Source organism: Anguilla rostrata, chromosome 3, assembly GCF_018555375.3.
Source record: "Anguilla rostrata isolate EN2019 chromosome 3, ASM1855537v3, whole genome shotgun sequence".
Classification (NCBI taxonomy): Eukaryota; Metazoa; Chordata; class Actinopteri; order Anguilliformes; family Anguillidae; genus Anguilla; species Anguilla rostrata.
Genome location: NC_057935.1, coordinates 21,816,202 through 21,842,603, shown reverse-complemented (window position 1 = coordinate 21,842,603; position 26,402 = coordinate 21,816,202). Strand labels below are relative to the sequence as shown.

Sequence of the window (26,402 nt, the reverse complement as noted above, 5' to 3'; positions counted from 1 at the left end):
TTAGATGATGCTGACCTAACTCGTCACATAATTTAATTTTTTTTCATAATGACTTGATGAAATTTGGATCCTAGCACTTCATCTTGCATCCGTTTCTCGTTAAGATCTCACTTTCTTCCATAGAAATGGGAATTTCATGACAGTTTTCCTGACTTAGATTGACACTGTGTGAGACTGTCTGGTCGCAAAGCACTATGGGTAATATGTACTGCCCTGCCCCCCCCCCCCCCAGTCAGGCCACCACAAGAAGGACAGCCTTCCATGCACCTCTATTATTGAATTACCCCCTCTGCTAGTTGGGATGATTGGATTAGCCCATGTGTGAGTGCATGGCACTTTACTGAAGAACAGCTGGGCCGAACCATCACGCACGTTGCACGGGGGTAATTTAGCAGTATTAGTCTCACGCGGCTTCTTTCAACTTCTTTATTTGCCCTTTGGGCGGAACTCACATATGGACCCAGTCCATTGCGAAAACCCCTGAAATGTTCCTAATGCTGGGTGTCCTGAGAGCCAGCTGCCCACAGCAGATGTGGCCCACTTGAGTTCAGACGCACTTCCTGTTTCTGCAGATTGGCCCTTTTTGTCCTGTTTGCTCTGTTAGGCTTGTGTTTTTTGGAAGGGAGGGGCGTGTCCCTGACCCCGCTGCCCCACCTCCCTCTCCCTGCCAGGACCTTGACCGCTGATCCCGCCTCTCTCTTCCCCCCCCCTCCAGGTTAAATGTAATCTTCAGCAAGTTTGACGAAGTCCAAAGATCTGGGAACATGATCCTCTCCTCGGCTTCAGGTGAGTGGACAGCTCCCACCCCTCCCCTGCTGTTCTGCCATTGCACCCGTCTCCTGGCTCGCCCCGCCCTGCTCTGCTCCCATTGGTCAGCGCTGATGTCAGGAGGCGTGACAGGCGGGAGATGTTGCCGGTAGCCCCTATGCCTCTGTGTCCTCTGTGGGCTGATGACCTAATAAGCATTCCTGTGGAGGAATGTTCTAGAAAAAAAGATGCACTGTAGCCAAACTTGAATGTACCTGTGCCCTCCCCTCTCAGGTCTGCCCATGCCCCCCCCCCCAACCCCCCTCCCTCCGAGCCTGTTCCTGTCCTCATATATTAGGTTGTCTCTCCACGGGAAGGAGATTAAAGGTGCCAGCTGTTGCCAAATTAAGAGCCCTCCCCCTTCTCATCCTCTTTGAAATCTGGTTGTCTGACTCGTCTGAAATGCAGGCGACAGCGTAAACAGGCTCGTGTCTCACGCGGAGAGACGCTCTCTCTCTCTCTCTTCTGCTGCCCGCTCTTCCTCAGACCTTCTCCCGCTCTTCTTCAGAACCTTCTCCCGCTTTGAATTCGGGCCGCGGTTAAATACAGTTTGGCGACGCCGAGGCCGTTACTCAACCTCACACACACAGAGAGAGAGAGAGAGAGAGCTTCTCACACACCAGATCCTCTCCAGATGGGCCTTAAACCGGCCGGCGGAGTCCAAGGGAAGAGGAGGAGGAGGAGGAGAGAACGAGCGATTTCCTCCCCTCTGCTCCCTTCCCCTTTTCGCTCTTTCTTTCTCCGTCTTTCTCTTTCAGTTTTTCATCCCGAGCGCTTTCTCCGCCCCTGTCCGTTTTTCTCTCGGCTGTCGTGTCCGAGGCAGACGAAGGCAGGGGTGACAGGAAGTGGGCGTGGCCTGTGGAGGTCGCGTTCCCTCGGCCGCCAGCGTGCGGGCCTGACGTGTGTCAGCGCCCGGCCCGTAAATCTCTCCCAGCACGGGCCCAAACACATTACTGCTGTCAGCAGGAGGGATTTCATCCCCCGCTGTGTGTGTGTGTGCGTGTGTGCGTGTGAGTGTGTGCGTGAGTGTGTGAGTGTGTGTGCGAGTGTGCGTGGACCTGTGTGTGTGTGTGTGCGTGTGTGTGTGCATGAGTGTGTGTGTGTGTGCGTGTGTGTGCGTGTGTGTGAGTGTGTGTGTGAGTGTGTGCGAGTGTGTGTGTGCGTGTGTATGTGTTTGAGTGTGCGCCTGTGCGTGTGTGTGCGCGCGTGTGTGTGTGTGAGTGCGTGCGTGCGTGCGTGTGAGTGTGTGTGTGTGAGTGCGAGTGTGCGTGGACCTGTGTGTGTGTTTGCAGGTAGAATGAAGAAGTAGTTTGGGGATTGATTTTTTCCCTCAAAGGGTCTTCTCTGTGATTTTTGCCCTTGGTGGTAAAATTAGAAGGTTTTGCCAGAAAACGAACCACGCTGTTTTAAGAAGAGACTAAGAATAAGACCGATTGCATGTTTGGAGCAGACTGTGGAAAGGCTTTAGCCTTCATTACTTTCCCTTTCAGAGTGACTTTCTCAGCAACGCAGGAAAAAAGAGAGAGAATGTTTTTTGTTAAAAAAATGCTCAGCTGTTATTATCGTGCTGTTTTTCATTTGTTTTTACTAATTGTTTGGGAAGGCAAGTTAATTCATGTAAGAGAATGATTAAGTCTGTGTCCTTGGGGGGTTGTGGGGGCTGGGGGGGGGTCATACTGTAGCATGCACTGTGGTGGCTCTAGCCCCTTGAATCCGGAACGATACAAACCCCAGAAAAAACATCCTAACGAGTTCCTTTCATTATCGTCTTCCTCGGAGTGGGCTCACTTTTGGTTGCCGGGATACCGGTTTTCGCTGTCTTGGGGCTCCTTCTGTAGAAACGGCGACTCCCCCTCCTTACTGAGTAACCCCCCCCCACCCCCACCCCCCACCCCCTTTTCATCCCAGTAAGCCCGTTGTTTTCCTGGGGGGCAGGGGGAGAGGAACGGAGCCGCTGAACTGTGATTGATATCCGAGCCCTTTCTCTTTGTGTTCCTCGCCGTATCGCTTCCCCCCCCCCGCCGAAGCCGAGGACTCTGGGATACCGAGGGTCTAATGACCGTGCTTGGGCGGTGTGGCTTTACAGCCCGGCTTCTCGGGGGAAAGATAAGAAGCCGAACCCGGCGCTCCCGTTGTGTACCGCGAGCGAGGCCAGATCGTCGGAGCTCAGGTCTGACCTTCCCGAGCGGACTGCTTCTGTTTAACGTGCCGCTTCGAAGGACGTAATGAAACAGCGGCCATCTTTAACCCCATTACTGCCATCTTCTCGGTCAGAGCTCCAGAAGATTCCTGTTCAGCACACTTCAGGGCCTTCTTAGGTACTTGAAGGCTGAAATGTCTTTGTTTTTAACCCTTGTTGAATGCACATACTTTGGCACTTGAAAACTGGTATGTCCCTCCAAGGAATGCTTCATTTGAATTGTGCATTACTTGCGGCCTACAGCTGGATTGCAGCGTTGATTAGGCTGCAACAGCGCTAATCTCCCATTTTAGTGATTTTTTGCTTAGATTACATCCACTTTCATTCTTAGCTTATTTTTCTGCATTGTCATTTCACTCCGATGGATGTTTTTGAATTAGCCAACTCTTTCCTAAAAAGTACCGGCCTATAGGCAGTGCAGAGGCTCATGGGATTTATATGTGACACACCCTTTCCCCACAGTAAGGGTATGTGGTCAGATGCAGTCAGCCAAATTTAGTGGAGCACCCTGCCTCACACTTGTCCTGGATGTGCTCTGTGTCATTATGAAGCCTGATTTGGGTGGTGCTCTGTTTCAGAATGTAGTCTCATTAGGGTGGTGCTCTGTGTCAGAATGAAGCCTGATTTGGGTGCTGCTCTGTGTCAGAGTAAAGTCTCATTAGGGTGGTGCTCTGTGCCAGAGTAAAGTCTCATTAGGGTGGTGCTCTGTGTCAGAATGAAGTCTCATTTGGGTGGTGCTCTGTCTGAATAAAGTCTCATTTGGGTGCTGCTCTCTGTCAGGATGAAGTCTCATTTGGGTGCTGCTCTGTCAGGATGAAGTCTCATTAGGGTGGTGGTCTGTGCCAGAGTGAAGTCTCATTAGGGTGGTGCTCTGTGTCAGGATGAAGTCTCATTTGGATGGTGCTCTGTGTCAGAGTAAAGTCTCATTAGGGTGGTGCTCTGTATCAGAATGAAGTCTCATTTGGGTGGTGCTCTCTCTGAATAAAGTCTCATTTGGGTGCTGCTCTCTGTCAGAATGAAGTCTCATTAGGGTGGTGCCCTGTGTCAGAATGAAGTCTCATTAGGGTGGTGCCCTGTGTCAGAATGAAGTCTCATTAGGGTGGTGGTCTGTGCCAGAGTGAAGTCTCATTAGTCTTCTCTGTATCCAGTGAAGTGTCATCCATATTGCTGAATGTTGTTCTGTGTAGACTCACTGTTGTAGGCAGTTTAAAAACGTGTGAATTTCTCACCGTGGTGGTGTTCTTATTTGTAGTAGACATGACCCATTTCTAACAACAGCGAGCTGAACTGGTGCGTGTTTATTCTATTTCACAGTTGGAGAGCAGCGTCAGGGCTGAGGTAGATTCACTATCACAGCGTCAGTCTGACGGGGAGAGAACATTGAACGAGAATAGATCTCCTATCCCGTCCTCCTACACAAAATCTGATGCAGGAAAAGGTGAATAAATACAAATGCAGTCTGGCTATAAATAGAGTACTACTCTCTTATTGTGGACATATTCCATATTTCACGTTGCAGGCGAACATCCTGTTACTTCTCTGAAGGAGCAGTACTGCCAGTAAGAATGCAGGGGCTGAAATTCCCCTTGTGCAGAGTCCCTAGCTTTCTGTGTGCATTTATCAAGCCGAGGCAGCGACTGTCTCCAGGAAATCCCGTTGTCAGATTGGCCTTCTTCTTTCCCCGTTCGCCTGGAAAGGTCACCCTGACGCACGGCGGGACCGCGGCGTCCCGGTAGAGAGGCTCTCTCTCTCTCCGCTCCGGGGCTCCCGAAACGAGGCGTCCTCCGCGGGGCAGGAGCGCGAGGGGAGGGGGGGGGGTGGGGGGGGGCGAACTCCGGTGCGGGTTACCTGGTGAGCGGAGGAGAGGGCTCTGAGGGGGGGAGACGCAGCGAGCTCTTATTTTGGAACTGGGTGGAAGTTTGTCGTCCGTGCGGTCACAAGACTAGCGGAGGGGAAGGGGGAGGGGGGAGGAGGAGGAGGAGTGTGAGTGAGTTTGGGAAGGGGGGGGGGGTGGTGGTTAGTGCGCTGAGAGACTGAGAGATGTTTTCACTGCTCTCGCTCACTGATTAGTGCGTGTGGAAGGAACGCTCGCGCTATGACAACCGGTGAAGGTATGGATACTAATGGGGCGCCTTTATTAATGTCAGGGACATTAACGCCGGGGATGGGGGGGGGGGGTGATTATGTTTGTTCTCTCTGAATTGAATGCGCAAGGGGGGGGGGGGGGGGGGCGGCGTTTGCAGGTGACTAAAGGAGAGAGGAGGATTTTCTTGAACATCTTAGCCCCTAGTTTAGTGGTCGTTTTGATTCCTTCTGCTAGGAGTAATAATTTTGTGTGCTATTTTAAAGCTGAGACAGGATTGTGTTTGTGTCTGTGTGCCCTCAATTCAGTTTTATGCTTTTAGAGGGCAGAGCTTTAAATGTCTTGGTAAACAAAAAGTGACATACCTGTAATGGTGGGGTGTATATCACCCTTTCTAATGTGTGTTTATGTTCTGTTTATAGTTAATGGGATGCATTATGTGCTATCGACTGCTCATTCATCAACTGAAGGAATCATTTTTTCAATGAGGGATAAAATATGGGATTACATGCTTGGGTACACTCAGCTGACTGGGAGAAATCTCATTCCCACGGACTGGTAATCCGTCCTGTGTCCTGTTTCAGAAGTTGAGCTCTTTTGCTGTGTAAGCAATGCGTTTGGTCCTTTTCTGTCAGTACTGGAAGGATAAAGCCTCTTCCGCGAGAGTGGCGGTTATTCGGGGCGATTCGGTTTACTGACGAAAAGGCTCGGCGGTTTGTTGTTGTTTACTTTCTGTGCACTCTCGCGGAAAACTGCTCGCGTTGTTCCTCGTGCTGTCTGTGGGCCCCGGACATGGACAGCCACTGTCGTTATCCTAACACTGAAACGGGACGCGGTTTTTTTTTAATAAAATTTTTTTTTTTTTTTTTTTTAACCTCGGCTTCGCTTCAACTGTTGCAATAGCGCTTTTTGATTTCCACAGTAGGGCAACTTCATTAGCTTTGTCTCGGTCGGTACGACACGCCCACTACCAGCTCGCTTCGTGCGTTTAACTTGAATAAATTCTTGTCAGCCTATTTGTTTGCGGTGTTATTGAAAAACTATCTATATTAAATCAAACAAACTGGACCATTCAGCACCGCATGTAAATGGACCAAAGCGGGGTTCTGTGCGGCGGAGAAAGGAAGCACAGCTGCCCGATTGTTGCGTCGTTGTGACCGCTGTTGCATGGCTCTCCTACGGCGGTTTCCATAGCGTTGTCTTGGCTCTCGTTCACTCCGGATAAAATAGGTTCTTGTTCTCCTGAATTACGTGGGATCTGAATGAGCCGTGTATGTAGGAATTGAACGCATTCACAAGATGTTCTTTTCCATGTACGTTGTTGTCCCAGGTTTGTTAATCTGTAGAAAATGGTCTGTTTGTGGGGTTTTTTTTGTTGGCAATTTGCGCACAAACTCATATTATCTAAGAGTTCTGCAGCTGCGTGCATCTAAGGCTCCCTTGTCACTTTCCGTGTATTCAAAATTATGAAAAGGTCTCAGAATAACTGGTACTTCGCATGTCCCCTGGCTATTAATATCCCTGTTCCCATCAGCCCGAAGTCCATATTGGAAGTGCTGTGTCATGTGTCAGTGGAATGGTGGGTTTGCTGTTGCTGTATACCTGATACAGCAGGTTACCCCTGTCAGTACAGTTTCCGCAAGTCCTCCTACATTTGGCCTGTCATTTGGACATGTGTAGGGTGGAAGACGATGATGAAACGGGCAGAAATTCGGCAGAAATTGCCGGAACTCTTCGCACGTCGAGTCCTGTGGCCGTGACCTAAACACTCCCGAAACCTGAACGCCTTCTGTCGCTCGTCGCGGTCCTCCGCACAGGAAGTCACGCTGCCGCAGCGCCTGTCGCTAAGCTCCGTGTGACGCAGTTGCATAACTGCCGGAGAGCTTTATTGCGTTTTAAAGAAATATCCATCCATCCGGTCCTCCTCTGAGACCACGTTACATCACGCCGGCGATCTGAAAACCTGTCGCTGCTCACACGCACCGCTTTTCGCTCGAGCTTTCGCATCGTGCAAAAATGGAAAATTAGAGGCTGACAGATTACCAGCCAGATTTCCAGCCTCTGACAGATTCCTGTCAAATGGAAATGAGAAATCAAATCCGAGATGGTGATCACGTGACAGGGGGCCAATTTGCATGGCAGCTGTGTGGGTTGTAGGGAAAACACAGCCAACTTATGAATCGGTGTTAGATTTATATATCCTGTGCAAATGACGGGGTGCCTGTGGAAACCATGTTAAGAGGGGGAAAAAAAGGGTGATCACTTTCTGGGCTGCCATTTTGTTTACATGTTTACTGCAGGGATCAGTGCTGTGCGTGCGGGAACAGCCTGTTATGTAAGCTCAGCATTGGCATGTGAACATCGCGGAGGGTTGGGAGGGGTGCTGAGTCCCCCGTCACCGTGGTGATGGATAGAGGTGCACGGGGTGTGAGTGTTTGGGGGCTGGTAAAAAAAAAAAAAAAAAAGAGCTCTCGGACAGAGAGGGGCTTGTGGGCCGGACCTGCCGGAACGTTCTGCTCCATGTGCGTCCCGTGGCGACGGGTAATTGCGAGCCCGTACCCCCCCGTCCTCGCGGTGCTGCCGATTGTGTGACGGGACGGCCGTGGGTGGGCACGGGGCACCGCGCCAGTTTAAAAAGCTCCCGGTGTAATCCCTTCCTCTTCTTCACTGCAGAGAGTCAGTCAGGTGATACTGCACAGCTGGGGGGGCTAGTTGCCATGGTCACAAAGCAGGGAATCCATTTCATTATTTAATTTGTTCGGTGTTCTGCCCCCTTACCGGCTATATGAGCATTAATAATTCTGGGTTAATAACGTTATACAACCGCTAGGCTGTGTGAATGGGCGATGCTGACAGAGAGCAGATGAGCCCTCACAGCTGTTTGTCAGGGGCGTGTAAGTCACCCCGGAAGTCTGGGGGGGGGTAACAGGTCTGTCCTGTTCTGGGCCCTTAACGGCCGTGCCCCCCAGCGCGTGAGGATACACACACACACACACACACACACACACACACACACACACACACACCTCGGCCGGAGCGGTCTGGTCAGGGGAAGAGCAAACAGAAACGAGCAGCACGCGCGTGTTTACGCTGATCACGCGCCGATAAGTGCTTCCAATCTGGGGTTGTTTTTTGATCTCCAGGTCTGGAGGATTCACGGTCGCGCGGTTTAGTAGAGAGAGGAAAGGTGTTCACGGTCCAGCGGGGCTGCTCTCCGCACGGTTCACAGGCCTGTTCAAACAAACAGGCTCGTCTTGTGAGGCAGAAGGACCAGGTCATCCGGTTCACTTTAGGGAGCGGAGGACGGAGTGTAGCACAGTGGGTAAGGAACTGGGCTTGTAACCGAAAGGCCGCAGGTTCGATTCCCGGGTAAGGACACTGCCGTTGTACCCTTGAGCAAGGTACTTAACCTGCATTGCTTCAGTATATATCCAGCTGTATAAATGGATACAATGTAAAATAAAATGCTATGTAAAAGTCTGGATAAGAGCGTCTGCTAAATGCCTGTAATGTAATCATGTAAAGGGAGCGACTGCTCACACGCATTAAGCACAGAGTTTGGTAGTTTTTGTGGGTTTCAGAGCTCCAGGACCTGTACTGTAACCCCCCCCCCCTGTTTTAGCAGGGCGTCCCTGCCTCAGGTAGTTTTAGGAAGGGGCGGGGTGGGGGGCACTGTAGCAGGTGAGTCCTGTCCCCCAGCCTGCCGGCTCCGTGTCCCAGAGGCCTCTGTTCTGCAGACACCTGCATGCGGGTGTGGAAAGGAAAACAGGATTCGATGAACTCTGTGTCATTTCCCCTCATCCGGCCCCATTTTGTGCTGATGTTCTGGGACGGGCTGGAGAGGGTACAGGCCTAATGAACGTTTGTCTTCTCTGCGGCCGCTCAATTGGACTGTGAGTGGTCCTTCTCCCATGTTACCTACAGGACCTGGAGCCTTTTAGGGTTGCCAAATCCCTGGAGATCAAGCTTCCAACCCAATCAGCATGCTTTAAGCCAAACTATTATCCAATCAGCACACATCAAACAAAACTACTGCCCAGATAACACCCATTAAACCGAACTATTACCCAATCGGCACACAACGAACAAAACTACTACCCAATTAACATACCTTAAATCAAACTATTACCCAATTATCATGCCTTAAAGCTGGTTGCCACTGTTACACAGCTGAGCACCAACCAGCTTACAGTATGCGTTGCTGTGACGCGCTCGCTGTGTACATGATGTGGTATCCGCAGAGCCATTCTGCCTGGTGCAGAGCAAAGCCTGGATGGGCCCTTCTTTTGAAGCGGTTTCTTTGCGTACTGTTGCCGGGTGGAGCCACCCTGTTTCTGCAAATTCCGTTGCCTGGCGATCCGCGCATGCCGGGTATAGCCGCGCGAGTGGGATCCACTCTCCTCCTCTCGCGCTCCCAGCATTCCTCAGCCCACGCCGCCGCTGCCCGAAAACACACAGCCCGATTCAGAGCCCCCCCACGTCAGCAGTTTAGCGAAGACGATGGCGAGTCCCGCCCCTCCCCCCCTCCCCCTCCTCTGTGCGTTTCTCACTTTCCCAGTGCAGGAAGGGAAGGCTCCCTCGGTCAGACGTTGCCTTTCACTGCTTTCGCTGTTTTAAAAACAGACTGAAGAAGTGGTGTGAGAATGATGTCTAATTGTAGTGTAGGCCTCCGTTCTCTCTCTCTGCTGTAGACTCCTGTGAAAACGCCCTGCCTTACCCATGGTCTCTCTGGTTCATTAATCTCAGGGTGGGGAATGACCATGTACGCACATCACACGGTCTGCAGTTCACGACAGAGTAGAGGCGGGGTCGGGGTTCCCCAGACTCCACCCCTTCACCATGGTGATGATGAAAGACTGACAGCTGTGTGATGCCATAACCAACCAACCATGCAGTTATAGACTGTCCATTACTAGTCCTTATCAAAATATGGTTCTGGATAAAAAAAGTCACAATATTATGAACTTCTTTCAAGGTCTTCATGGTATTTTTTTGAGTGGTGTAGTCTGAGCACCGAACACAGAGCCTTCTGTTTCACATATTTTTAAACGGTTTCGTGGCTCTTGCTGTGTGAAAGGTACAGTGTGTGATTTCCCTCTGCGTTGTTTTCCATTTAAACAGCTGAGAATAAAGAGGAGCCGTGCGTTGGCCACTGCCAGAAGTGTTAAGGGAAACAGCTTGGCAACTTTTGAACTGAATCGGATCTTTTCAGAGTAATTTAATGCGCTGTAATAACAGAAGGTGGAGGTGACATTCCTGTGTCTGAACAGTTTCCACGCACACACACACACACGCCCCTGCTCACACACACACACACACACACACACACACACACACACACACTCTGGCGGAGATACAAAACACACACACACATGCAGACATACAAAAACGCACACACATGTAAAACACACAGACATACAAAACACCAACGCACACACACACCAAACACAACACACCCACACACATACACACGCACACAGCTGGCACACATGTGCAGTGTAAGGGTGAGCTGGGATCAGTAGATGCTCTGAAGCTCTCATTTTCTCTTTGGCTGTGGTCTGTGGAGGAGTCAGGGTAGATGAAAGAGGAGCTGATGAGCAGGGGGGTGGTCTGGGGGGGTCTGGGGGGGGCAGCAGCATGTGCAGCCCCCTGAGGGCCAGACCACTCCAGTCATCAGAGGGGTCAAAACGCTGCGAGATTCCTTCACTGTTCCTTAACAGAGCTCCTCTTTGAACAGACTTTGTGCAAAAGCCACAGCTTCAGCTGTGTGTATATGGACAGTGATTAACCAAGGAGGTGTCACAGTCCTTTCCACCCCCCCACCCCCCCCAGGGCCGTCCTCACTGGCTCTGCAGATATGACACTGGAATTTTCCCAGCGTTGCTTGGTGTTATGCGCGAGACGCATTGCGGTCACGTGTGGGGCAGACGTACAGCCAGGTTTAAGGTCATATATCCGTCTCCTGTTCGACTCCGACCGAAACCCCAGTGTATATGGTTCTCCTGTCTTTCTGCAAAAGGCTTAGCGTAGCTTAGCATATCTTAGCTTTACGTAACTTCGCTTAGCGTAGCAGCGAGCAGCAGCCATGCGTGGAACAGAGAACGGTAGTGTTTCTGAGGACGGGTGGGGAGGTTTGGGGGGGGGGGGGGGGGCAACCTGATCCTCAACCTCAGATTTCCTCCCACAAGAGCACAGAACCAAATTACGTAAGACGTCCGGTGTCTGTATCATCAAATTTCTGCAATTTTTATCATTATTATTTTCTTGTAATAATAAAAGAATACAAAGGCTCCCTTTCATTCCGTCTTTATTAAACTGCATTCTCTGCTTTCATACTGCCCGTCTGTCCTTCCAGTCATTGTAAGGGATCCCACACGGGAGACTCTGCCAAACTCACCCCCCGGATCCACATGTTTATATCAGTTCATTTTTCTTGGGTGGTTCTCTGTCGGTTGGGGGGGAGGAGGAGTGGGGGGGGGGTGGTAGTTCACTTAGATGTCATCACTCATAATAGTGGCGTCTCGGGCTAGACATAACAGGAGAGCGTTCCAAGCGCCTCCGCTCCGCCCTGGAGAACACGTTGTTTATGCCTCTGCGCTTCACTCCGGAGAACCCGTTATTTACGCCTGTCCTGAGGTGAGTGCTATTTCGGTAACGGTCACGGCCAAGGCTGGGGGGGGTTCGGGCATCGCAGCAGCTTTCGCTCCCGAAGGAGGTTGCGGGTTTTTACTCCGGAGTCGTGAGCAGCCGCGTGGAGCGGCGGCAGAGCGTCCGGCCCCTTGCGTCAGGAGGTTAATGGGCCGCGCGGTGCTAAAGGAGGCGGAATGGCTGCACTCACTAAAGGGATCGTGGGAGTTTTAAGCGCGCTGCCTGAAACTGCTGACGCTCTTCCCGGAGACACGGCTCAGCGGCCTCTGTTTCACACCCGTGGGTGCGCTCCTGTTTATGTTCAGGCTGCATCTCCCTCCATTTGTGCTACTACTACTTACAGCGCTTATTCCAAAGCACTGAAGGAAAAAAACCACCGATAGTTCATCATTTGCCCCCACAGTTATGAAATTTAAAAGACTGTTGGACCAGTATTGTAGCCTAGAACCTCATTTTTCGTTTTTGATTAAGTGCCAAATGGTCAGAGGAACAGATTTGTGCATTTAATGCCTAGCAACATTCCAACAAAGGCACTAAATTGTTTCAATTCATTGTACAGCACGTTGGACAACTTCTGATGTTTTAAAATGTGCTTTATAAATAAACTTGACTTGACTTGACTTGACAAGCAGCAGTTCCTGTTGACTCCTATAATTTTTCTTTAACTGTAAATATGAAGTTGAGCCGATGCGTTTATATCAACAGGGCCATAAGGACTCTTGGTTGTAATGGAGGATTATCAGGTTTTGTTGAAAATGTAACTCTAGCCTGTGCTGCTCCTTGCACAGTGACAGACTTTCCTAAGAAGTTGAATGACTGAGCTTGCATACGTCTGCCTAGAAACAGAGTGAAACCTTAATAAGCGAGCATAACGCACCCCCCACCATGACGGAAAAGTGTTTCCTCTGAAAATAAAGCCCGGCCTCTCATGTTAAGGCGGATAATTTCAGGCTTGTTTTCAGATGTGCAGTTTTGCGGTTGTTGAACTTGCTGGAGCTTGTGTTTACCAAACCTTCCTTAGTAACCCAGCCATTCGGGAATGCTGGTATCCTTTTTTCTGTGTTGTTACTTTTGTAAGGGCCTCGGTAGGTGGAAATTTTGGGCAAGGGTTTGGAGGCACAGGCAGAGCATGTTGCCTATAAATGCACCCAAGTGGGAGGGGCCTGAGAAAAGTGAGGAGAATCCATCAGGACTCTCAGCGAATCAGAGATTTGACAGATCCCAACATTCCAGGAGACTGGAGAACCTCAGCCAGATTAGTGCTGTATTTCTGGAGAGAAAATAGATTGTTGTTGTCCAGGGAACCATACAGGGAAGGCAGTTGGTTAAACTGGGCAGCCAGAGGAAGTATGCCAAGAAGTCAACAGAAGTGATGTCATCCCTTGATATGTCCTAGTGTATCTGTTTTGGTTGGTAAGCTTGTCCCTGAGAACAATCTGCTTTTTCTAGGTAGATTTTAGAGCTGTGAGCTGTGAAGTTAATCTGTGTCTAGGCAGGACGGCTCTAATCAAAGCTTCAAATGCTTATGGATTATTTTTCTGACGATGTATAATGAATTCAAAGGTTACCTGGTATATATCTGCTGAAGGTTGTCGTGAGGTCATCCGTTTATCATTTTTCACAGAAGCCATGGATGCGGAAACCGTTGTTGGGGATCATTGACGTTGGCCGTTAAAATGTAACGATTTTACAATCTGCGCAGATTTATCTGCGTTGCGGCTTTACCACCGATCCGTTACGGTCGCGACAGTTTAACGCTGCTGAAATATGTTCATCGACCGCGTCCCGCGACAACAGCGGCTGCGTTCCTGGCGGAATTCGAGCGCTCCTGAAGCGTTAAAACCCGCCAGCCTGCCGGCGCTGGAACAGGCCGAGCGTCTGAAAATTTGGGCGCGAGCCGCGAGAGCGCCAAAAAAATACTCGAGCCGGCTGTTGAGAAAGAAAGATGGCCGCCTGGCGCGGGGTGCCTGTCTCCGACAAGCGCCGGGGTGTCGTGATTCCCCTCTGACTCTTTTTCTGGCTGTGAGGTGTGAGCTGAACGTCTGTCTGCAGCTCAGGGATTATGAGCGATGCCATGTTCAGATCGATCGCGAGACTGCAAAGCATTGGCCTCTTCCCACAGAAGGGTTCCACCTAGGGGACAGATTCGGTAATACGTCTTAAACCATTGAAGCCTTTTTTCAATCTGTTCCGGAATTTGAAAAATAATACGTTGCGTTGGCTCAGAGTTTATGAAACGGAGAACGTGAACACTTCAAAGGTCAGGGAACTGCCTGATGAGTTGTGATTGGTCAGTGTGTCTGTGTGATACACTGAACCACACCCCCTCACTGAAGGCAGAAGGCTTGCCAGGCGGCGACCGTGCTCCTAAGCAGTCCATAGCGGACGGTGATGGATGAACCTCACTGGCTGACGCTGGTCCCATGGAGCCAGCCGATGACGTGAACCGCAGACGTGTTCCTCTGTGAGGTCATCGATGACGTCATGCCTCTGCAGAAGCTCCTCCCCCCAGTGCTACTTTTTTTGCACAGTCATTTCTCTACGCTTTGAACCAGACCTGTCATTAATAACATGAGCTCCTGGTGGGAAGAAACCAAACGGTGAACTCCCACACGGACGGGCTGGGCGCAGCGAAGGCACCAGCCGAGGCATTCTGGGAAATGGCATAGGAGTTGCACCGCAGGAGTTCCGCAGTGGGCAAGATCCTAAGGGGCTGTTCCAGAGCACCAAGCCCCTCCTGCTGAACAGTTGCTATGGAAACATAGTCTTTTTTTTCTCAGCTTGTTTTAGTGTTTTGTTTTCCAGCTAACTAATGTTCTTTTTTTTGCTGGACTGTGTAGTGAGAGGTCAGGGATTGGCTGATTTGAAATTCCACGGATGATCACGTTTACAGGCCTCACGTTCTCATTCTCCAGCAAATCCTTTACAGTTCCTCCTTCCCCTGTCACGCCCCACCCTCTTTCCCTGTCCTTTCCCTCTCTCTCCCCTCTCCCCTTTCACCCCCCTCTCCCCTGCTCTTTCACACTGACTGCCTGTTCGCTTGTCTGTCACTTCAGGCAGTTTGCAGAGGTTATGGCCTCCAGCTTGTCCACAGTAATGAGAGAGACCGAGCCTGAGTGTAATGTGTCAGTTAACCCTGTCAGTACCACAGCCAATGAGTGTCTCTTAACCCTGCCGGTATTACAGCTGCTGCTTGTCTGTTAACCCCGTCAGTACCACAGACATTGGGAGTTTAAGAACAAGGCAAAAAGCGAGTTGCACTTTAAAGAAAATTAAATATTGAAGCTAAGTTTATACAGAAGCCAAGTTTGTACTGTAGCTAATGTTTCTCTGTCTTGGACCGATGCCAGATTTCAAGTTATGTGCTATAGATAATTCATTCACATCAGGTGTTCAGTCATTATAAAAATGCAGTTTTTCTAGACTTTGAAAACCTTATGCACATACACGTGTATGTGCAGGCGCACACACACACACACACACACACACATACACACACACACACACCAGGTTGATCGTGGTCTGGTCATTTAAATTCAGGTGTAATAGCTGTCAGTTGTTCGTCATTCTGCTTTTGTGAATTTTTTCCACTGGTTGTTTCAGAGATGACAGTGTTATAAGATTGATTGTAATTGTATCTGTCGGTGTTATAACATTGATGCTGATGGTGTCTGATGGTGTTGTAAGAATAATGCTAATTGTGTCTGATGGTGTTCAGAACCATGCTAATTGTGTCTGACCCTGTTATAACATTGATGGTAATTGTCTGATGGTCTTAGAAGAATGTAACTAATTGGTTCTAACACTGTTATAACTATGTTAATTGTGTCTGACAGTGTTATGAGAATGATGGTAGTTGCTAATTGCATCTGTGGGAGCTAAAAGAACTGCGCTTCCTCGCCTGCCTGAGGGACTTCAGGCAGCTTCCTGGTGCAGTGTGTAATATCTACCAACAGAGGGAGTAGTGTGTACATCACACTGGCTCAGCAGCTATACACTCAAGGTTTAACTGCTGAGTGTAAAAATTGGATTCATATAAAAAATAAAAATTCAGGATAGTTCTACACTTCTCATATTAACTATGCGTTTTTATAGTAGGTTATCTTTAAGAACATGTCACTGTGCCTTTGCTTAATCTGGGTTTTGCGGAAGTATTGCTACTGCAGTCTTGTATTGTAAAGGCCGGACTACATGTGACAAATCAGCTTGGAGGAGAAAAACTGATATTGTTACAACTCCTTTGCAAACAAAATGCGCACGTGCATGTATACACACGCGCACGCACACACACACACACACACTTTCAGTTTCGAGTGCGCCTGCACCCCTCTGAGCACTTTTGGTTCCGTTTGCGAGCGTTAGCCTGAGCCTCTCAGTCTTTCCCCGGGTGCTCCAGACAGACACGGACTCAGTTCTGCAGATTTACGGCCGCCGGTGCGCGGAATGCTAAGGCCAGGCGTCTCGCTTCACTTGCGACTTAATGGCTTCGGCGTAGCTGCTGGAACGCAGCGATCGCGATCAGATCCCCCTCTTTTTCTAGCCCATGAATCAATTGCATGATATTTAAATAGAGACCATTACAGCCATTAGCCCCCGTGCAGCAGATGGGTTTATTGCGCCAGTCGATTTTCACGGCTACGCTAAGTGTGATTGTGATTTAAATGGATTGGTTTATATTTGTTTGTCCTGAAATTAATACGATCTCGTTTCATCACCCGTGAGATTAGATCGGATTACAAATTGTGTATTTCCTGTAGTCTGTCCCCAAGGTGCGTTCAAATATGATTATTTTATTAGTTATGTTAATGAATATTTCATGTCGAAGGGTTGTTTTGAGCTGTTGCATTCTAATATGTACCACTTCACAGTGTGTTGTTTGCACTTTAGTTTGACTCACTGATGATCACTGATGATTATAGCCAATGAAAAGTATTTTTCTCTCCACGTGGAAGCTCTGATTGGTTCAAATGAGTGATTTGTAGCTGATAGCTCCTCCCCTTGTAGGTTTTGCAAAGCCTTACTTCCCCTGTCACAGCTGACAGCTGTAACTTTAATATAGGATAATAAGTTTGGTATTGGATTGATAGTTTAAAGCTTTTGAAGAGTAGGTTTTCTGGAATGTTTTTTTCAAAATTCAGTCAGTGTTCTAGAATGTCATTACTTTCAATCACTTGTAGTGGTTGTTACATCAGCATTAGAATGTTCAGTTAAGAACATTCTAATTTCATATTAGTGATCTTACACTTTAATGGGTCAAATAAAGGGACTGTCCTCAGTCTTGCATATGCTTCTCAGCTGATTTGTAGAACTCTGTGATTTCTGGGGTCTTGCACCCATTGAGAATGTTTTATTTTTTAAAATGGCGACGGCCCGGTGAATGCGATTGTGTTGTTCGGAGGCCGAGAGACTGCGCAGTTGTTTGTGTTTTGACGTTGCCGGACGGCAGCGCTTCCTCTTTGTTATATGGAGCGCCATAAATTACCCATCATGCATCGGTAGGAGAGTGGCAAGGGGGCAGTAAACGCTGGCCGTCGACACTCACGGCGATTAAATAAAAAGCGTGTGTGTTTGTGTGTGTCTGTGTCTGTGTGTGTGTGTGTGTGTGTGTGTGCGTGTGTGCGTGTGTGCGCGTGCGTGTGTGCGTGTGCGTGTGCGTGGTGTGTGTGTGTGTGTGTGTGTGGTGTGTGTGTGTGTGTGTGTGTTGTGTGTCGTGTGTGTGTGTGTGGTGCGGTTGTGCGGTGCGTGCGTGCGTGTCGTGCGTGCGTGGTGCGCGTGGCGTGCAGCTGCGTGTGCGTGTGTGTACAGTTTGGCGGTATGTGTGCCGAGCGTTTGATCGTGGAAAGGCACTCTGGTTGAATTTGGTTGGGCGGTAGCACATCACTCAGATGCGCTGTCTGGTCTCGTTCTTCAGGATGCGCGCAGTTGCCGAATGTTTGTTGTCACATTATCTCAGCTGTGAAAACCCGCTGTGTGTCTGGATACTGCTCCCCTCCCCTCCCCGCCCCCCACTCCGCTCCGTGCCCTAACCCCCCCCACCCCCCCCCCGTGTTCGTTACTCGGCTCCCTGATCAGTCTCCCTCAGCCCCTCAAATCCGTTTCCTGCGGCGGCACAAATCTCCGGTGAAACGTGCTCCTCAGTCACGCCATTGTGAAAGGCTTCCCCGCCCCTCCTGCTCTGGAGAAGCCGCGGTATTAAAGGTTAGCGGTGACAGAAAGCGTCTGCCGTGGGACGGCCGAGGCCACGCTCCCTCGGGTCCGGTCCCGCCTTCGGGGGGCAGGGGCTTCCCGGTAAAACCTCCCCCCCCTCCCCCCCGGTCTCCGTCGGACGCGCGCGGCTGATTGGTCGCTCGCCCTCCCGGTTGACGGAGAGAGAAAAAGGGCTGAACCGTAGGGACCCTGTGTGCTGAAGCGCTGGGTGGGCAGAGAGCTCTGCTCCCGTTGTCTCTCTGACACACACACACACGCACACACACACGGAGCGACGGAGAGGGCTGACGGAAGGGAGGGAGGGAGCGAGGGATGAGTCGCGGCTGAGCGGACGAGCGGGACCCCCCCCACCCCTCGCGGAGACGCCGCCGAGGATGAGTATGGTGCTGAGAGCCGACAGCATGCTGAGGAAGCTGGTCTGCAAGCGCATCTGCGCCCGTAAGAGGAGCCGCCGTGCTGACGGGGGGGTTTGAGGGGGGTTTGGAGGGGGGGGGGAGAGGTCGCCGGCGTGCCGCGAATCGTAAGCGTCACTCTATCGGGGCCCGCGGGGCTGGCCGCTGGAGTCTGGATCTGAGATTCGAGCGGGGGACTGTGGCGGGTCTGACTGGCGTCTGTGGAGACGCGCCCGGGCGCTCTGAACGGGAACAAAAGGTTTGCGGCGGCGCGCCGTTAGCGGGTCGCGCGGAGGAGCGCTTTCTCTCCGGGGCGCTCAGCGCCGCTCCGTAGCCTCCTGTCGCGGCTTTGTGGCTTCGCCGCGCCGTTGCCGCGGACAGGAGGAGGGCGTGTCCGCCGAGCGGCGCAGACGGACGGCACGCGGCGTCTGGATCCTCTCTGAATAATTCATGCTCATTGGCCGCTGCCACGGCGCGTTTCTGTGTCCCCGGTGTCCTGCTCGGCGTCGTGAACGCTCGTTCGCGCGGCGGCGCCTCCCCAGGAGGGGACGGAATTTCCTATCGGTTTGAACTCTGACCCCCGCTGCTCTGTCATTAGCAAAAACAGAGGGAGGTACTTATTTAACAAACAGGAAATGCTGATGATGAGGCTATTTTAGCCATTTTAACCAGTTTTCCAATTTGGGGAATATGAAAGAAAGTCATGTTTAAAAGAGCTTATTTATAGCTTCTTAGAAACATTATTCGTCGGTTTTTTCCAGAAATGTAATTCATGTTTCTCTTTGAATGCTGCTGGAAGTGCATTTAAACGCATGCTTCGTATTTTCGTAGCCAGAGGTCATGGAGGCGAAAAGCATAAAATCCCTCTCTCTCTCTCTCTCTCTCTCTGTCGCGTCTCTCCTTCCGAAGACATTCCTTTTTCTTTTCACGTGTCGCGGAGAGTGACGGCAGAACTCCGATCCGGGCGGGAGCGGCTCGGATTTGCGAAACGCTCCGAGGAAAATCCGGATTACGTGGGCCGCCGTCCCGTTGCGGATCGCTGCTCGCTCGCACGCACGGCCGTGGAGATTCCCGACCAATGGCGACCGGCCTTAGAGAGCGCCGTGCTCGTCCGCGTGCCGTTGCTAACGTGCTCGTCTGCGTGCTGTTGCTAACGTGCTCGTCTGCGTGCTGTTGCTAACGTGCTCGTCTGCGTGCTGTTGCTAACGTGCTCGTACGCTCTCCCGCAGAGAAGAACTTCGACGACGAGGACTCCGTGGACGGGGGCCGGTCCTCTTCCTCCAAGTCGGCCCCGGCAAGCGGCCGGAAGGTGGTGAGCATGGGCTCCATACGCCGGCCCGGCACGGCGGCGCCCAAGGGGACAGGTGAGCGCAGCTACCCCCCCCGCCCCATCCGAAAAAGAATCACGTTCACACACCCTCTCTCTACCCCTATGACTATGGGTCCACTGCAGTGTGTTCAGCTGGAGTTTGAACCTCTGGTTTAAATCAGAAGACCACATAACTGCATTACAACTGGAACAGCTACTCAAAGCTGTGGAATGAGTGTTAGCTACTCCAGTTGTTCTGTGGTCTGGAGGTTTAAACCTGAGGTTTAGCTGAACACACTGCAGTTGACCCTGTGTTTATAAATCTGTACTATGGTATAAATGTACTGGCTTTACATGTCCTTTAGTTTCTTTTTTTACCGTTGTTATCTATCAAGGCACTTCCTGACCCCAACACATTTAGTGTGTGCACCCCTCTAACCCCACCCCGCTCCCAACTCCCCATCACCATCTCCTACAAACCCCACAATTCCTCGCTGACATACATGAGGTGTATTAATACATGTAAATGAAATCCATTTTTCTTTTACGGAGTGTGACAGAAGACCCATAAGGATGTTCGTGGAGACTGTCCATATATGTGTTGTTTCCAGTCTTGCTCTGTCATTGCCAGCTAAATTGTATCTGTAGTTTTTGGTATCATCCCTTCCAACCACAGTTAATGTTTTTTCGCAGTAAAAGTGGCGGTGTAGAAATGTGTTTGAATGCTTGGATGTTGTTGCTGTGTATGTACAAGTGAACTGCTCCACTGATGTCTGTGCGCTTGGTGCTCTCTGCTGCCCCCATAGGGAAAGAAGGCGCAAGTGCAGGGGCGGTGGACGAGGAAGACTTCATCCGCGCCTTTGAAGATGTGCCCACACTACAGGTATTCCCCCCTTTCCCCCCCCAATGCTGATCTACTGCTGTCTAGCTTTCATCCATGTTTATGACTGTGACATTATCCCCCCCCCCCCCCAGATTTACTCAAACAGGGAGCTGGAGGACGCCATGAGCAAGGTCCGTGAGGTTCTGTCTGACGACAAACACGACTGGGAGCACAGAATCGTTGCGGTAAGAACCAGGGCCGCCATTTCCCCTCTGGTCCTGCACTTTCGGTGCATTGTGGGAAACCTTTGGTAATGTCATTAATGCAACCATGTGGACTGATTTAAGAAGATCTTGTACAGGCCAGTTAGTGTCAGATGGACTGATTTGATTGGTTTGGAATCAGGCTGACTGATATGATTGGTTTGGGATCAGATGGACTAATCTGATTGGTTTGGAATCAGATGGACTGATTTGATTGGTTTGGAATCAGACGGACTGATTTGATTGGTTTTCAGCGAATCGACTGGTTTGATTGTTTTGCATCAGATGGACTGATTTGATTGTTTTGCAGTCGACAGACTGATTTGATTGGTTTGCATTAGAAGGACTAATCCGATCGGCTTGGTTTGCTTTGGCCCCCAGCTGAAGAAGGTGCGGTCTCTCCTCCTGGGGGGAGCGGTGGAGTTCGAGGGCTTCTTCCAGCAGCTGCGCCTCCTGGAGGCCTCCTTGAAGCTCTCGGCCAAGGACCTGCGCTCGCAGGTGGTGCGGGAGGCCTGCATCACGCTCGGGTAAGCTGGGCGGGGCCATGCAGGGAACGCTCCGTTTCACCCGCCGCCTGCTCGCCTGCGTAACGCTGGGGTTAGCTCAGCGGAGTCAGCGATGTGTAAAACAACTTCACAGTCCTCATTGGTGTCACCAGCCTAAACGGTGAATGACCGAGATGCAGATTCTAACAGCTAATTGAGTTGTGTTTATTGAGTCGAGGTTTATTCACAGCAGCTTAGGCTACCTGCCTGCCCACACCCAGAAACACTGGTACAAATGTACAGCTAACTAAACGGCACAGCCTTGCTTGTCACGTTCATCGTATTCAGCAGAAACCTCAGGGCTAGCCAAGGCCAAGCTAACATCTGGGCTATACATTCTTTGCATTCTGAAGACAAGCTATCATGTTTTTATCTGAGCGCGCTTCAGCAAGATAGGCTTTTACTGTTGGCACTTAAGCTGTCATCGCTGGAGAAAGACCTGTGGAATGTCTTACGCGGTTTCTGAGGGAAAGGTGAGCTAGCTTAAAGACACACATCCCTGAGTCAAGCTCATTAGTAGTGCCTTTTTCTTGAAATAATTGAATACTTTCTGTGGCTTGATACAGGGTAATGCTCTAATCTTGCATGAGCGCAGTTCACATTTGCAGAAGGCCTATAAGGGGGGGGGGATTCCTCATTAACAAAGTAATCTTCCCCTGGCCTGGTCTAACGAGGCGATCCCGAATGGAGCCCGGAGTCGTTAATTTCAGCTCACGCGACCGCAACGAAGGCTTAACGAGGCGGAACTGCGCGCCGAGCGCGGCGGCGGTCGTAAAAGGGCGGCCCGCTGACGGACGCTAACGTCGCCGTTTTTACGGGGGGGGTCGCTCCGGCGGGCCGACGGCTTCGCGCGCGGGAAATGCCGAAGCTGGCCGGCGGCCCGACGGCGGGTTTGCCGACGTCAGAGATTTATTCAGAACGTTTGTCTTTTTTTTGCTGCAGCCACTTGTCCTCGGTCCTGGGGATCCGGTTCGACCACGGCGCGGAGAACATCATGCCCACGCTCCTCAACCTGGTGCCCAACAGCGCCAAGATCATGGCCACGTCCGGGATGGCCGCCATCCGCCTCATCATACGGGTGAGGAGCGTCCCGCGGAGAGCGCGGGCGCAACGTTAGCACCCCTCGCGTTCCGAAACGCCCTGGTCTGCATCTTTCAACAGGTTTTCTTCTGTTGTTGATGTCCCAGAGCCTGTGTTAGACTCACGGTTACAATAAAGGGGTGTGGAGCGTGTTTTTGGTGACACTTTCTAAAAGACGACCTACTGTGTTTTTAGCGGATGCTCAGTGATGTCGTGAATGTCTGGGCTGCACACGGCTCCCTGAAGGAGATGAATGAAATGATATTGTATTCATAATCTGATATCACTGTAGCGGTCTGTTAGCATTTTTCTGTGCAGGGTTGCCTGTCTGTTTGCTGAGTTGACACAGTCCTTTCATGCACTGGTGTCTCTGTGGTTAACCCTGTGTTGGGCAGTTCTGTAACAACCCCCCTCTCTCCCCGCCAGCACACACACTACCCACGCCTGATCCCCATCATGACCAGCAACTGCACCTCCAAATCCGTGGCGGTCAGAAGGTAAAGTCACTTAATGTGACTGTTTGGTGCTTTTGTGTTCATTTTTGATCTTCTATGAGGTGGTTGGGTGCTATTGTTTGGTCTGTGAAGCGTATGTACTGAGGCTGTCTGTCTGTCCATCCTGAGGCTGCCTGTCAGTCGTGAGGTTGTGTGTCTGTACTGAGGCTCTCTGTCTGTCCTCTTGTTGTCTGTCCGTCCTGGGCTGTCTGTCTGTCCTGGACTGTCTGTCTGTCCTGGGCTGTCTGTCTGTCCTGCGGCTGTCTGTCTGTCCTGAAACTGTCTATCTGTACTGAGGCTGTCTGTCTGTCCTCTTGTTGTCTGTCCGTCCTGGGGTGTCTGTCTGTCCTGGGCTGTCTGTCTGTCCTGAAACTGTCTATCTGTACTGAGGCTGTCTCTCTGCTCTCAGGCGCTGTTATGAGTTCCTGGACCTGCTGCTGCAGGAGTGGCAGACGCACTCTCTGGAGAGGTGAGATCGCCGTGTCACTCCGTACTGCCACGCCCCCCTGTACCAAACCCCCATCTCCTCAGCCTTTGAGAGGCACTGAGAAAATAACACCCAGGGAGCCTGTTTGTTTGGACATGGCAAGCCTTTATGAACCTTTATCACCATGTCCCGATCCTCTCCTGTTGGTCGGACTGCATTTTTTTTGTCTCATGTAATGAACAGCACCAGCTCTCCCACCAATTCTGTACCCACGGATGAGCCCGGAAATACCAGACTGCTGTTCCAACACTTCTGCCCCCGATGCTTGCATTCTCCGAGCGAGAGAAGTGCTGTCGGGGCGCTACGCTAAATGGGGCACCGGCTCAGCGGGCGAGCAATGAGCCCTCGCGGCTCAGATTGATGAGAGAGGGGCAGGCTAGCCAAGCTAGGCAGCGATGCGTCCCGAGGAGGTTTCCATGGAAACCCGCCAGAGACCCTTTAAAAGCGCGCCGCGCGGCCGCTCCCCCCGCCAGAGCCGGATCGCGGTGCGGAAGAGTCCGGAACTGCCCGCGCCGTGCCGCAGCTCTGAAGCCGGGGCGTCCTGTAGGGGAAAAGGGGGGCGTCGGGACGGGACGGGTCGGGTTTGGTTCCTCAGCGATGTTTCCTTGCTGTCCCAGGCACGTGGCGGTCCTGACCGAGACCATCAAGAAGGGGATCCACGATGCCGACTCGGAGGCCCGGTCCGTGGCCCGGAAGTGAGTCCCTTTCTATCTATTTATTTTTTTGGACGTTAAAATAAGTTTGGACATTCTGAGTTGCTCTTAGGTAAAGGATCGGTGAGGTCCTGGGTGATTAAATGCACACTTGTTATTTAGCTTTTAGTCATGTGAACCATTTTCTCCATTTCTGTACCGGGCATTTTTTTATTTGGGGTGCTTTCAGGCAGCTGCTAATTTTCCTAATTGGGGGTAATGAGGAGCGTGTAGTTTGTGACTCCTGTCCTGCTTGTCTGGGAAATGATTTGGAATGATTTTCTCTCTTATGAGCTTGGGTTGGGTCCATGTTTGGGATTGGGTTTGAGAGCTGACAGCTGGCCCCTCCCCCTGCTGCCTGCAGGTGCTACTGGGGTTTCCATGGACACTTCAGCAGGGAGGCGGAGCACCTGTTCCAGGCCCTGGAATCGTCCTATCAGAAGGCCCTGCAGTCTCACCTGAAGAGCTCCGACAGCATTGTGTCCCTGCCTCAGTCTGACCGCTCCTCCTCCAGCTCCCAGGAGAGCCTAAAGTGAGACCCCGCCCCTCACCTGCACCGCCCCGCCCCACATCAAACCCCTCCCGTCCGCCTCCCACCCCTCCCTCTCCCCTTAGCCCAAGTGTAGCTGCAGCTTGCTGTTTGTGTTTTATGTGATCAGATTGTGCTCCTGCTCATTAAAGCCTCTTGTGTCATGTCTATGCGGAAGGTTAGTGCTCTGCGCATTGGCTAGGATGTGTCGTGTGTATGCTTTGGTTAGCGTGCTCACAGCTCAGAGTCTAACAGGTAATGTGTCGTGGTTGCACATGTAGTGTGCTCCAGCAGAGTGCTAAGAGTGTTAATGTGATCAATGTGCCTGTGTTTACAGGTATGTGCTCGCGTGTGAACTGATTGCATGCTGCATGCTATCTTGAGCTAGGGTACTCAGTGTTACCGCATGGCATTATGTGCTTAGACTTGCGCTCCCAGGTTAGCTGCTTGCCAGTGTCGTCGTAGCGTTGGTACTCAGTGTTAACGTGTCACCCGGTTGTGGGGCTTAGTGTTAGCGTCTCCAGTGTTAGCGAGCTCACACTGTTTACATTCTTGTAGTGTTGGTGTACTCAGTGTTAACATGCCATGGTGTTAGTGTGCTTAGTGTTAGCGTCCTCCCTGTGTTAGCGCGCTTGCAGTCTTAGCGTGCTCATAGTGTTAGCGTGCTCGCAGTCTTAGCGTGCTCATAGTGTTAGCATGCTCACAGTCTTAGCGTGCTCATAGTGTTAGCGTGCTCGCAGTCTTAGCGTGCTCATAGTGTTAGCATGCTCACAGTCTTAGCGTGCTCATAGTGTTAGCGTGCTCACAGTCTTAGCGTGCTCATAGTGTTAGCGCGCTCCCAGTGTTAGCATGCTCACAGTCTTAGCGTGCTCATAGTGTTAGCGTGCTCGCAGTCTTAGCGTGCTCATAGTGTTAGCATGCTCACAGTCTTAGCGTGCTCATAGTGTTAGCGTGCTCACAGTCTTAGCGTGCTCATAGTGTTAGCGTGCTCGCAGTCTCAGCGTGCTCATGGTGTTAGCATGCTCACAGTCTTAGCGTGCTCATAGTGTTAGCATGCTCACAGTCTTAGCGTGCTCATAGTGTTAGCATGCTCACAGTCTCAGCGTGCTCATAGTGTTAGCGTGCTCGCAGTCTTAGCGTGCTCATAGTGTTAGCGTGCTCGCAGTCTTAGCGTGCTCATAGTGTTAGCGTGCTCGCAGTCTTAGCGTGCTCATAGTGTTAGCGTGCTCGCAGTCTTAGCGTGCTCATAGTGTTAGCGTGCTCGCAGTCTTAGCGTGCTCATAGTGTTAGCGTGCTCGCAGTCTTAGCGTGCTCATAGTGTTAGCGTGCTCGCAGTCTTAGCGTGCTCATAGTGTTAGCGTGCTCGCAGTCTCAGCGTGCTCATAGTGTTAGCGTGCTTGCAGTCTCAGCGTGCTCATAGTGTTAGCATGCTCACAGTCTTAGCGTGCTCATAGTGTTAGCGTGCTCGCAGTCTTAGTGTGCTCATAGTGTTAGCATGCTCACAGTCTTAGCGTGCTCATAGTGTTAGCGTGCTCGCAGTCTTAGTGTGCTCATAGTGTTAGCGTGCTCGCAGTCTTAGCGTGCTCATAGTGTTAGCGTGCTCGCAGTCTTAGCGTGCTCATAGTGTTAGCATGTGCATTGGCACCGTAAACAGCTCTTTAAAGAGCAGTAAAGGGCGAGATGTGAAGCTCATTCACACAGCAGTGATAAGTCTGTGGCATCCGTCCAGCCTTAAACCGTACAGAACAGAACAGCACCGTGATAAACAGCCGCATTAGGGCGAAACCGTGGTCAAATTCCAGCGCTGAGGGGCGGGGGCAGGCGTGCGGGGGACGGGGAGACG

At 51.2% G+C, this 26,402-nt stretch overlaps 1 protein-coding gene across 11 annotated transcripts in view; it reads left to right on the top strand.

Annotated features, from left to right (window-relative positions):
• Positions 1 to 26,402, top strand: part of clasp1a (cytoplasmic linker associated protein 1a) — an 83,031-nt gene that overhangs the window by 23,103 nt on the left and 33,526 nt on the right. For 9 of the 11 annotated variants that reach the window (XM_064326749.1, XM_064326748.1, XM_064326747.1 and 6 more), the window contains exons 7-16: positions 716 to 786; positions 19,567 to 19,701; positions 20,453 to 20,529; positions 20,622 to 20,714; positions 21,114 to 21,259; positions 22,220 to 22,355; positions 22,784 to 22,854; positions 23,261 to 23,320; positions 23,956 to 24,033; positions 24,395 to 24,562. In XM_064326749.1, coding sequence (XP_064182819.1) covers positions 716 to 786; positions 19,567 to 19,701; positions 20,453 to 20,529; positions 20,622 to 20,714; positions 21,114 to 21,259; positions 22,220 to 22,355; positions 22,784 to 22,854; positions 23,261 to 23,320; positions 23,956 to 24,033; positions 24,395 to 24,562 — 1,035 coding nt within the window. Of the gene's footprint in view, positions 1 to 715; positions 787 to 4,952; positions 5,119 to 18,213; positions 18,384 to 19,566; positions 19,702 to 20,452; positions 20,530 to 20,621; positions 20,715 to 21,113; positions 21,260 to 22,219; positions 22,356 to 22,783; positions 22,855 to 23,260; positions 23,321 to 23,955; positions 24,034 to 24,394; positions 24,563 to 26,402 lie in introns of those variants that run through there. The other 2 variants (XM_064326743.1, XM_064326744.1) reach the window with 2 other exon arrangements.